We start from the raw sequence: 12,596 nt of genomic DNA on the forward strand, positions 1-12,596 counted from the left end.
CAATCGCCATCGAAAGTACAGGGTAATATAATCGAACCGCGAATCGGGCCATTATAATCGAACCGCTTTATTAACAACTACATATAATATGTGAAGTGGTCCGCTAGTCCGCTAGTTACGTTAAAATGGATTAACAATATCATAATAGACATGAGTTTAATATGACAGACTGAATTAGCCTCGTCGGGCCCGAGCAAGAGTCGTTTTCCGTTTCACGGAATATCAGCACATCTTTAACAATATTGTACACATTTAAAAAATACTTTGTCTCTTATGGTCTAATATTTCCAATGTTTGATATTTTTTGCATATGAACCATTTATTTACATTTCAAATATTGTTAACGATGTGCTGATATTTAGCCCGATAGCCCGTTCGCAAGTATAAACATATTAGGCCCAATAAGATGGCAGATTTGCTATAATCGTACCTGCAAAATCCTTCGTCCACATAATCTGACGTTTATGTTTATTTCATTCAAAAAATAAGACATTTCACTTCTACTCGTCGCTAGATGGCGTTGTTATTAAATTCCAGGTAGGTTCTAAATTCCGTCTTAAGCCGGACTCACATTTGTCTGTCGTGTTGCTTTGTGTTGTGTCGTGACGCATCAGAACGGCAACCGGTTTCATACATTTAATATGGTTGCGTTCACAATTTGTCTGACGTGTCGTGATGCACACAACACGACAGACAAATGTGAATACGGCAGTTAGGCACCCTGAAGAAATTACCACTAGCATTAATCCTTTGTACGCCATGCGTATCGTACGCAGTGCATTATTGTGAACCTTATCGGAATGCACGAAGGTTGATATTAGGCTGTAGCAGCGCGCGTCAAATGACGTATGTGGCGGCCATAGGGTCACAAGAAATTACAAAAGAAATAGTCGAATAAAAATCGCTATAACGTTAAAAGAGGTTTTATTAATGCTTTTCACATTGGACATCATTTAATAACCAACTTGGAAACAAATCAAATTACATATTTTAATGAAATATTTTGATTAGTGTTTTAGTAGTAACACTACACATACTAGTTTTCTTTAGTGTACTATCATACACTAAAGAAAAAGTGACAAAGTCCACCCTCCCGCCGCCAGCGGTGGACTTGGTCACTATTTCTTTAGTGTATGATATCTATTTCAGTTTAATCATTTAATAACATTTATAATTTAGATATTTTGTCATTAGTATCAAATTAAAGGTATTACCTATACTATACCAAAGAGTTATTGATTCAAATCATTCATTATTTCTAGATAAATCTTCTCTATGAGTTTTACTTTCTTTGCTGTGTAATGCTTATTTTTTATACATATTTTTTTCATACAATATTATCACAATTGGTGACAAAGTTGTCGGCGAAAGAAATAAGACGTGCAAAATTCATACAAATTCCTTTTGTCCAAATTTGATACAAATTCACTTTCATCAACAGAACTATATTTTCATAACTACTAGGGTAGCTTTAAAAATAGAGTTTCAAAAATTGATTTCTTAGTTTCTATAATTTCAAAAGACCTTTCATTTGAAAACTAATACTTAGGTAATACAACAACGTTAAATAACGATAGTACTAGCAACAAATCAATACAAGTATTAATAATTATGAAAAGCAACACTTTTAGGCTGCGTTTCTACCAGAGATGTGCGAGAACGCGTAATGTGTTTGTAGGAACCAATAGAATTACTTCATTTAAGGTAAGGTGGGGTAAGACTGTCACCGGGATAAGACTATATATCACTTGACTATATCGACCGGGATATGGACCGTGATTACCTTTTGTATTCTTTTAGAGCTCCCGATATTTCGACGTATAACTCTAGTGAAACTAACCGTGAATAATTCAAAACTGTAAGATGGAATCCCCTTGCCCCGAGCAAAATAAACTATGTTAGTCTTACCCCACCTTACCTTACCTTACCTATTCTCGCTCAGTGCAGATCTGGTTGACAATTGGTCCTTAACAAAAACATCCTCCTCATCCTCGCGCATGCCTGGTGGAAATGCAGGCTTAACTTTTTCGACGCCGTGTCAGACACAAAAGCTGTCATCCAGACGCCACGTCACCGAAGTGTCAAAACTGAAATTGAACTTTATGCATATGCATGAAGGTCTATGTTGCTCTGTGGTCTATGATCGAATTGATCGATTAATCGGTCTTTGGCGTTGAACCTACGGTGCGTATATATCGGCCATTGGCGTCCAAAAGGTTAATCCCTGGAGTCCCGCGGAAGCGGTATCCCGTCGGCAGAGTAATTCCCTCTACGTTATAGGTACAGATGCGCGAGATCATACAAAATGTATGAGATATCGAAAACCTCCAGGGGACTTGAGCCACACAAACTTATCCGCCGCCATACAATAGAACTTACAATATCGGCCATTGGCGTCCAAAAGGTTAATCCCTGGAGTCCCGCGGAAGCGGTATCCCGTCGGCAGAGTAATTCCCTCTACGTTATAGGTACAGATGCGCGAGATCATACAAAATGTATGAGATATCGAAAACCTCCAGGGGACTTGAGCCACACAAACTTATCCGCCGCCATACAATAGAACTTACAATATCGGCCATTGGCGTCCAAAAGGTTAATCCCTGGAGTCCCGCGGAAGCGGTATCCCGTCGGCAGAGTAATTCCCTCTACGTTATAGGTACAGATGCGCGAGATCATACAAAATGTATGAGATATCGAAAACCTCCAGGGGACTTGAGCCACACAAACTTATCCGCCGCCATACAATAGAACTTACATTTTAAACCGACAGCATGATTGTTCATGTAACATAATTATACATGTCTAGTACTAGTTTTCGTTGATAGAAATTGTAATACAAATAAATTATAGCGATTAGAAGTTTTACATACAACTTTTACTCGCTTTTATTATTTCTGTGTAATAATTTAAGCGGCGGGTTCGTGTGACTATTATTTTGATTTTGCCTATGCCGAGGAGGTAAGTTAGAACTATTGTTAGACCGTATAGTGTTGCAATAAGGTTCACGAATGTCTATGCAACGTCAGCTTGTCTTTTCAGACACGTTTAGACCAAGGGCATTTTCTTTAGTTTTTGTGTTATTAGCTTAGTACAATACTAAGCTTAAAGCATTGTGACAGAGATAGATTGATTTGAGCCTGAAAAATAGTAATTACTTATTAATGCTATTAAAATATGAAAAACTATCGGCAAACACTGTACATTTCTCTTATTTTCAACTGTTTTCATCCGTCTTCTAGTATACTCGTACCTTATCTTAAGAGACGATCCCGTAGGTTTGATATCGGCTGGGATACTAGGAATGTTTATAATTTCATTAAGTTTACATGCCTCAATGTCGGCCCCGAAACCGATAACTTGTCGGATATTAAGAGATATATTGATAAGTAACAGCATTCAAAGTTCTTAAGTAAAGGATTTTAACCCTTACAGCGCTGGGAACAACTAAACGCGTATCATGAGTTATTATGTCCACTGTGCTAAGGACGAAAAAATCTGGACGCACCTATAATTTAGATGTAAACACTGTAGATAAACACTTTCTTTTATTTCTAGTACCACTTCGAACTTATTAAGACTAATAAATGCGACACCAAGTGCTCATCATAAAGTTTTCGCATTATCGCATGTAATCACAGAGCTTGGAAGCTACTTTCTTTATCTAAGTGTAAAACCATAAGGAAATCTGTTAAAAATCAGGAACTTATTTCACGCGCTTAACAACTCTTATGAGACTCATTAGTGAGGTATTGAATTGTTACTTAATAACGATAACAACAGATTACTAATGATTTAAATATTTAGAAACATAATTATTTTTATGACCAAATACGGAATCATGTAGGTAGTAGGCGTAAATTAAGAGTCTCCGGCAAGCTCGGCCGAACTTCCGTATCTATCAACATTTTGCAGTAACGAGTTTTTTTTTTACTGTTTGACATCTGATCATTCATTTTAAGTCTTATGTAAGTGAATTAACTCGTAGATGCAAGAGATTCAGTTATGACTTTAAAATTTCAAGTGTGATCTAATCGCCAGAAACATCGCCTCCTTTCCTGAAGTCGGCGTTGGCGTATATTGCCGTTTTGTTCCTGTAGAGGGCGCACACGATGGAGCCGCGGCCGCGGTAGCGGGTCATTGCGTGGCCTTTGGCTTTTAGGCCATTCACGATTCCCTGTAAGAAAATAATATATTGTATTAGACTACTATATATTTCTTTATTTTCACTCAAATTAAATTTGATGACTATCTGCTGGTTATTAAAGAAAAAAAATACCTCGGTAACTCCAAACTCGTACTCCACTTGCATGGGCAGCAACTGATGGTGTATCCGCGCTTCATCAACCGCCTCTTTGATCGTCTGCTGGAACCATAACTTGCGGATGGCCACCTAAAAATGTCAGGCAATTTTTTTTATTAATGTAATTCATTTTAATTTTTTTTATACTTTTGGGGTCAGTAAATAACAGGCCTATTCGAACGTACACCTGACATCAAACCGCTACCAACCCAAAACAAAAATGTTGCCAATAGCGACAAATAATTCACGTGAGTGTAACCGTTGTTATTTAAATATTTTAAAATATTTATTTAAAACCGATATTTAAATAGACCTGTAAGAAGCCGTATTTTATTGTTTATAGTCAATTAATTTGGAAATGTAGACTGCGTAATAGGGGGCTTTACACTTTGTACAGCTGAAAGCCTCCCAATAATTACTTATAGACAGTCTCCGATCGTTTCTATAAGTACGTTTCTGAACAAAAATTTGGATTACTCTTCCGCTGGAAGTAAAAATAGGGGGTTTAAACTTACCAAGGCAACGGCAGTGGTTATCTTAGTGCCTCCAGAAGCTCCAAGCACCATCTTGGCGTTGCCTACAGTATCAGAAATAATGCTAGGACTCATGGAAGATAAAGGTCTCTTTCCTGGCGCGATGAAGTTGGCCGGGGAAGGCTCCAGGCCGAAGTAGTTAGTGATGCCTGGTGAGGAGAAGTCGTCCATCACGTTGTTCATTACGATGCCCGTGTTTAGAGTTGTGAAGCCGGAGCCGTAACTGTAAGATAATGGAGTTAATGTATGAATATTTACGAGTATACCGGGAGTTTGATCGTGCACCTAATTAAGTACAAAACCGGCGCTTTATATACTAGTGCTATCAGCCGCAAAAGTGCATTGCGAATTTATCAATGAATTCATTCATAATTTCTCCATGCAATTTCGTAGCTCACTGTACATATAAATCTTCGGCGGCGTTCCCTTTCTATATTCAGTCGGCTGACTACTGACTGAGGTTCATCTGTAGAGTTTTCATTATAAATTAGACAAAGTCCGATATCCAGATTAAGCTATATTCGTTCACCTAAAGCAGCCCGTGCGCCTGTCACACCGTCACTGTATAAATTCTGGTAAAGACTCGAATCTAAAGATCGAACCGGGTGCGTTCTCCTACAAAGCCGCTAGTTAGGTACCTACTTATTCACATATCAGATATTCGGAGCGAGCTATAAAGTCATATATAAAATAATCAGAGCAAGTTTGGGTCGATTGTTATCTTAATTACTAAGCTATTTAACAGAGATGTGCTGTCCCAGCATCAAATTGTTGGTATACCTCCGCGCCGGACGTTTTTAGTCATTTATTAATGAGTTTAGACTTTAGAAAATCACTTACTAGTAGTTGATAGAGCTGGTGACGGACACAGCGTCTCCATTACTGGCTATCACAGAGATGTGCGCTGTGCCAGCATCAGGTTGCTGGTACACCTCCGCACCGTATATTGAGGAGTCATTGCTTGTCATTGAGTCGTTGATTCTGCTGCGGATCTCTGCCCCATATTCAGGTTGCGTCACGTTTTTTATTAACTGAAAAAAAAAAGATACGTTTCTCAAAATGACTGAAAACTACGAGTACGTATTTTAACTATTTTGAGAATTAACTTTGACTAGTAATCAAGTAAAATGGTTCCTGACTTAAACTGTTTTCTCGTGTCATTAAGTAAATAACCGCCGAAAGTAAATACCCAACTCAATTTTTAAGCCGCACCTTACAATCAATGAATTATATAGATTTTAACGCTTTGAGATATTTATATGATGAGGATAACTAGTGTAAATAGATATATATCTCCGTGACAACCAAACTATTTTTCTTTACGACAGCGAGTTTAGATCTTCCCTAAGAGTCCCCTGCAAGTTTGGCCGAATTTCACCTTCCCGTAAAAAAGGAGTTTCGTTCTCATTTTAAAACTACGTGCTGGATTGTAATGAAACTTTGCACATACAATGACATGAGGTATATCTAGGTCTGAAATTAGTTTATAAAACAACCGAAATAGAGCAAAACAAGTTTTGTATGAAAAACTTAAATACGCTGTATTTTTTTAGCAATGGTATCTGAAGCTCAAACAAAAAACAAAGGCCGAAGTCGCAGGGTTAGACGAGACGATCAAGGTGGCGCTTGAATCCATCTTAAATGTGCATCTGGATGAAGCGCAGTGGTGTCAGGCTGCTCTCCCTGTCCGTCACGGTGGGTTGGGAATACGTCGCTGTAGAGAGGTCGGGGTGGTGGCGTTTCTTGCCTCGGCTCACGGTACTTTGGGTCTTGTCACTCGGATTTTGTCTAACAATGGTGATATTACCCAGGTACCGTTTGTAGCGGAGGCACTAAACAAATGGACCACTTTCTGCGGTGGCGATGAGCGGCCGGATAATCCCATCGTTCAGCGGGGGTGGGACGATATATTGTGCAGAAGGACCATGGCGAATATGTTAGGGGAGGCGGTAGGATCCGACTTGGCGCGCCTCAAAGCCGCTTCGAGGGTTGAGTCGGGGGCGTGGCTACACGCATTGCCTTCCCCCTCGCTAGGCACACTTTTAGATAATGATTCCTTAAGAATCGCGGTTGCCTTGCGTTTGGGGTGTAAGGTGTGCGAAGCACATCGGTGCATTTGTGGGGTCATGGTTGAAGAAGACGGTCACCATGGCCTTAGCTGCATGAAGTGCGCGGGTCGTTTTTCCAGGCATTATGCCATCAATGATGTCATCCGCAGGGCTTTGGTGTCGGCCAATATTCCTTGCGTTTTGGAGCCTCCAGGGTTGTGCCGCACGGATGGCAAGAGGCCTGATGGTCTGACATTGGTTCCATGGCAGAGGGGACGATGCCTCTTGTGGGATGCAACGTGCGTGAGTACATTTGCGCCGTCCCACTTGAGTCTCACCGTCAGGTCTGCTGGTACTGCCGCGGAGTATGCCGCCAAAATGAAGCATGCCAAGTACTCTGCCCTGGAACCAACGTACGACTTTGTGCCGGTTGCAGTCGAGACTGCGGGACCTTGGGCTGTGGAGGCTAGGGACTTTGTGAGGGATTTGGGTCGGCGGCTGAGGGACAGGGGGTGCGACCCTCGGTCCGGATCGTACCTGGTCCAACAGATCTCGTTGGCCATTCAGCGCGGTAACGCTGCCAGCGTAATGGGGACATTTGAACCAGGTGCGATTCGTGACGGTTATTTTATTTAAAAAAAAAAGTGACGAAGCCTGTTGCGGATATCATCATTGGTATTTTTGGGACGAAGCATGTTGCTGATTTGCATTTGTAGCCACCTGACGAAGCCTGCGTTGCGGATTTTTTACATGTAACTAAATATTATTATTTTTTAAGATTTTCTTTATAAATAAAATTAAAACCAAAAAAAAAACAAACAAATATATATACAAATACATACATAAACAAATAAACAAATTACAGATATAGATATACCTGATCCTGTTGTAAGTACAAAGTTTCAGAGCAAAGTAGCTACTCGTTTTGAAATGAGAGCGTAACAACGTTTGTATGGAGAACCGAGCTTGCCGGGGACCCTTAAGTACGTACATACCTCATCTAACTGCAGAAACGCAGCATCCCCCAACTTAGTTCTCGTCGCGTACGCGAACTTAAATGCCTCTATAATCCTATGGTATGTCAGGATCTTGTCCTCCGTTGTGTTGATGCTGTGCGGCCCGAAGCTGTACCCGGACAGCACGTTCAGGATGTTGGCCAGGATGAGCCCACTGCTGGGCGGTGGAGGCACGTGTAGTCTTTCCCCGTTTTCTAATCGTACGTCGATGGTCTCGGTTATTTTTGCCCTGAAAGGAAGAAAAAGACGGTTAAAGGAAAGTATTCATTAACACGCAGTTAATGTCCTTAAATAAACGCTCAGCGGGATTTGTACTCATTATTGTGGGCATTGGGGTAACATAAGGAGCGGGACAATTTCGAATACCTTTATTTGATATAAACGTTGCTCTAATATACAAAAGTAAAGTTATTAACGTAATCTTCTCAAGCAAAGAAGTTGCCTTTTGATTGAGAAGGACACGTCGGTTGTCATTATCAAGAATTTACTGCCATAAGAATACAAGACTGGCCAAGTGCGAGTCGGACTCGCGCACTAAGGCTTCCGTACCATTACGCAAAAACGGCAAAAATATCACGTTCATTGTATGGGATCACGTTTGTTGCTATAGCGGCGACAGAAATACATCATCTGTGAAAATTTCAACTGTCTAGCTATCACGGTTCATGAGATACAGCCTGGTGTCAGACGGACAGACAGACAGACAGACAGCGGAGTCTTAGTAATAAGGTCCCGTTTTTACCCTTTGGGTACGGAATAATAAAAAGCGACAATGTTATATTTTTTAAACTGTGTCTGCATAAAATGTCCGTATAAAATAATCGGTTCTAATTGATTTTAAGTGTATATATGGGTTATATTGATAAAACCCTTTTTACAAGTAGGTAGTTTGAACACAGGCACTACTTACCTCATATTTAAATACCAAAATTGCTTTTAGTATCGACAAAGATGATATAACTCCGTAATAGATGGATACAGTCTAAGGAAAAAACGTGCCTCGAAAATCACGAAAATTTGATTCTCAATCAGAGGGCGCCACTAGTTTTGGCCTACACTCGTATAGAGGGCGTTGACGGTTTCGTTTGTTATTTATAATTTTAACGCATATCAGTGAAAGAACATGGGTCAAAATCATAAAAATAATTAATGGAAATAAAAAAAATCATTTATCCATATTTAAATACAAATGTATTTTTATAAATATTTATTTTTAGTTTTAAAGTGTGTCGACAGATGGCAGTGAATTTACTGGGGTTACAAAATTTACTATGACAGTACCGCTCTAGTATAAGTTACTCTATGGTATCGATCACGCGTTGGTATTGTTATTACCAGTTATTACCTATATATAAACTCTTTAATATTTAGGTTATAATTCCGATTATAGCAAACCTGATGGAATATTATGTGTGAATGTAGGTGATATGTTGTTTTGACGCAAGCAGCTATCTCCTTAGGTCAGAGGGGATGACTATTTACGCAAACATTATTATTAACATATACCTATATGTATATATATTTTAAATGCAACGTTCTGTACTTATTACATAAATGACAATTGTTTATAATTTGATTGTGTTTATAAACACTTGACAAAAAGACCAGCTGCATATTTCCCCGACTTGGTACCTAATTTTAATCTGACTGACATTTCGTACCTACATTTATCTGGCATCTGGATAGGTATCCACGGCCACAAACACTAAATAATGTATAATGGCCCAGTTGGTGATGTTGGAGCCTTAAATTAAAGGTTTGCGGTTTAGTATAATAGTTTTTTTTAAAGTTTTGTGTGCAAATGAAGCCTCTATTGTCAAGGCGCTAGGTGCGTGTTCATATTTATATTTTTGAGCACCTCGGCCGCTCCGATATATCTGATGGCGACTGTAGCCACTATAAAGTGTAATCACATATTTCCTTTGCCAACTTGGCAGGTTATAACTATCGTGTTGCGTTTGCGTAACAATACCTAAGCAATTGCAGAAACCTTAATCAGGCATAAGTACCTACCTACTCGAATTTAGCGGAAATATGCAATCTGCAGTCGTATGTTTATTTTAGGTGATATAATTATGCATAACTTTTTTAAATGGTTATGAAACTAAAAAATAATAACGTAAATACTCTGCAGAGGCTTCTGTTATCAAAATCGTTTGGGTGAGACTCGGACTCAATTTTAACGAATATCGACACACTGCTCTAGCAGTTGACAAAAAGGAGAAGGAGAACTTCAAAAGACCTTATGTTATCCTGATATTAACCCGTACATGTAGCTCATACGTGTATACGTACCTAAATACCATACAGTTTGGTTTAATTATAGTTTAGCACAAGCCTAATTACTATTAGGTATAATAAGAAAACAGAGATACACAGATCATTTTCATAAGGTTTCTAAGCAGGTCTCAAAAAATATGACTTAATGAGTAGTCATTCATATTTTGATAATGAAAAGCAATAAATTTATTAAACATGTTTATTTATAGGCGTATTATGAGGAAATAAATAGGTGAAGTAAGCTAAAGAATCCCCATAATAAAGCAACGGTTTTAGCTATAGAAAACGTTAAGTACGTTTAAATAGCAACTGAAGGTTTCTGTAAATTTCCACAGCAACTATTTAAATAAACATTGTTGCAAATGCAATATGTTATCGGCAAAGACTGTAACAACTAGAATGGAAGTTCATTAGAAATGTTTTGAATAACTTTCCATATTACGCACATTACGGCATCTTATGCTTCGTGGCGTGGCTTCTTGGTCAATGTTTACGCTAAAACACAGATTGGTTGATTTAACACATGTTTTACTAATAACTTTAGCTGACTAATCAATTAAATTAGTATTTTGATTAGGTACGAGTAATAATAGGTACTATTTAAGTAGGTAATAGATAGGTTAGGTACTATTGTTAGTTCGGTATTTCGTATCTAAGGAGAACCAAAAATTGTTTCGCTAGGTCTCTTGTTTTGACATAGTTAATCGTTATGACCTGGATTAGTAATTTTTTTTATAATGCATTGTGTATTTTATATGTAATTAGTATGTTTTTCTCTTTTGTTGTTGTTTAGTATGTATAGATTTTTGTGGTACTTACTTTTTTATGTCTGTTTTTTGTGTGTCGTTGGTGTAAGTGTCGCCACTAACTCATAGTTTTAAGTCAGGTCCCCACTGAAAACCAGCGCCACGGATTGCCGCGTGGGGATATGCTGAGTGGGAATCCTAATTTAGCGTCCAATGTTTTTGTATGTCTGTATGTCTTCTTTTCCATATGTAATATGTTGTGGCGTTAAATGTTTTTTCATTCTTTCTTCTTTCTAAAATCGAAAAAATATCTTAAACATACTTTGCACTCGTTTGAGATTGATGTGACCTTCATGAATAATACTGAAAGCGTCTACGTGCTGTCGACTAGGGAGTAGGGACTACCTATAAGTACATAGTGTTATCAGTTATAACTTATCACTACAGTAGATGTAGACCAAGATATCTATTCTTACCTAATATTGTTTATTATATTATCCATTTGTATTTAATTATTATCAGCGGCTTAAAAATGTAAACAACCAGCACTGTTATCTGACCCAGAACTATTTTCGTCCAGTTGGAAGTCAGGTTTTCAACATATACCTATCTGTTTATAACAAAAACATACTTATCTATCATAATCGACTTATACGTACCAAATACTACTGTACCTAAATACCTGTAGGTACGTTGCTTGAATTACTCTCTACGTAAGGTTTTATAAAACATACCTACGCTACATCAGTGTTTGGTAGAGCATTTATTCATGTAACAAATGCCTATGGTGTCTAGGGTCCAAGTAAACTAGCCACACGGTTTGGCAAAACAACCCAAGGCGCTATGACACAAAAAATAAGTTGGCTATTATTCATTAGTTAATTAGTTGTTGGGTGTTATTCATAAACTTTTGTCGAATCTAACAAACCGTTGATATTCGTTTGTCCCTATCCGTCATGTTGACAATTCTATTTGTAAGAAAGAGACAAAATTTAAGGGAGATTTGTAAGAGTTTGCTAAGTTTTATGATTTATGAACAAGGTAAGTTTGAATTAAGTCTATTGACTGTACTAAAATGTTTCCAAAGTTTCCATCTCAATTCTCTAAAAGGTTAAAGGAAGGTTTATTATAGGAACCAAAATTTGTGTAAGTTACATAACATTTTTACAATGAATCATTTGTGACAAAAAATAAATATACCTACAAGAATTTGCATGAATCAAGTTACATAAGCCAAGGTAAATAATTATTTTTACTTCGCTCGATTAACAATATAGCGATAAGATTCCAATACTTTCTAGAACTGAGTCATTGCAGTCATAAAAATAAGTGCTTTAAAAAGTTGGATAGGTATTCAGGTGGAATATACTCGAATTGTTATTAAAAATTGTAAATAAATGAACACTTGAACAAGCTATGGAATGATGAAATATGTGAGTCATGTTACGGCAGGTATTACACTGGCGGATCGAATAATCTTTCAACTTTGCTGGTACAATAAGTGATTATAGCATTACAACTGCAACCGAATAGCTATTTCATGATAACAAAACTGCGCTGTGAAATAAGATACGATTGCAGTGAATTTTTGAAATTGTTCCGCTTCCTATTTCCTGTCGTATGAATGTTACTAACACTAATGTAAGATTTGGTAAACCTACCTAAGTAATTAT

General features: G+C 37.9%; 1 protein-coding gene across 3 annotated transcripts in view; it reads right to left on the bottom strand.

Moving 5' to 3' along the window:
- Positions 1 to 2,314: 2,314 nt before the first annotated feature.
- LOC134746183 (glutathione hydrolase 1 proenzyme-like) overlaps positions 2,315 to 12,596 on the bottom strand; it is a 59,991-nt gene continuing 49,709 nt past the window's right edge. For all 3 annotated transcript variants that reach the window (XM_063680503.1, XM_063680502.1, XM_063680501.1), the window contains 5 exons: positions 7,877 to 8,126; positions 5,674 to 5,864; positions 4,816 to 5,056; positions 4,277 to 4,390; positions 2,315 to 4,174 (listed from right to left, as the gene is read on the bottom strand). In XM_063680503.1, the coding sequence (XP_063536573.1) occupies positions 4,028 to 4,174; positions 4,277 to 4,390; positions 4,816 to 5,056; positions 5,674 to 5,864; positions 7,877 to 8,126 (943 nt within the window). In that variant the 3' untranslated portion in view covers positions 2,315 to 4,027. The remainder of the gene's footprint in view (positions 4,175 to 4,276; positions 4,391 to 4,815; positions 5,057 to 5,673; positions 5,865 to 7,876; positions 8,127 to 12,596) is intronic.

The sequence above is a fragment of the Cydia strobilella genome, chromosome 12 (assembly GCF_947568885.1).
Source record: "Cydia strobilella chromosome 12, ilCydStro3.1, whole genome shotgun sequence".
NCBI classification, from domain to species: domain Eukaryota; kingdom Metazoa; phylum Arthropoda; class Insecta; order Lepidoptera; family Tortricidae; genus Cydia; species Cydia strobilella.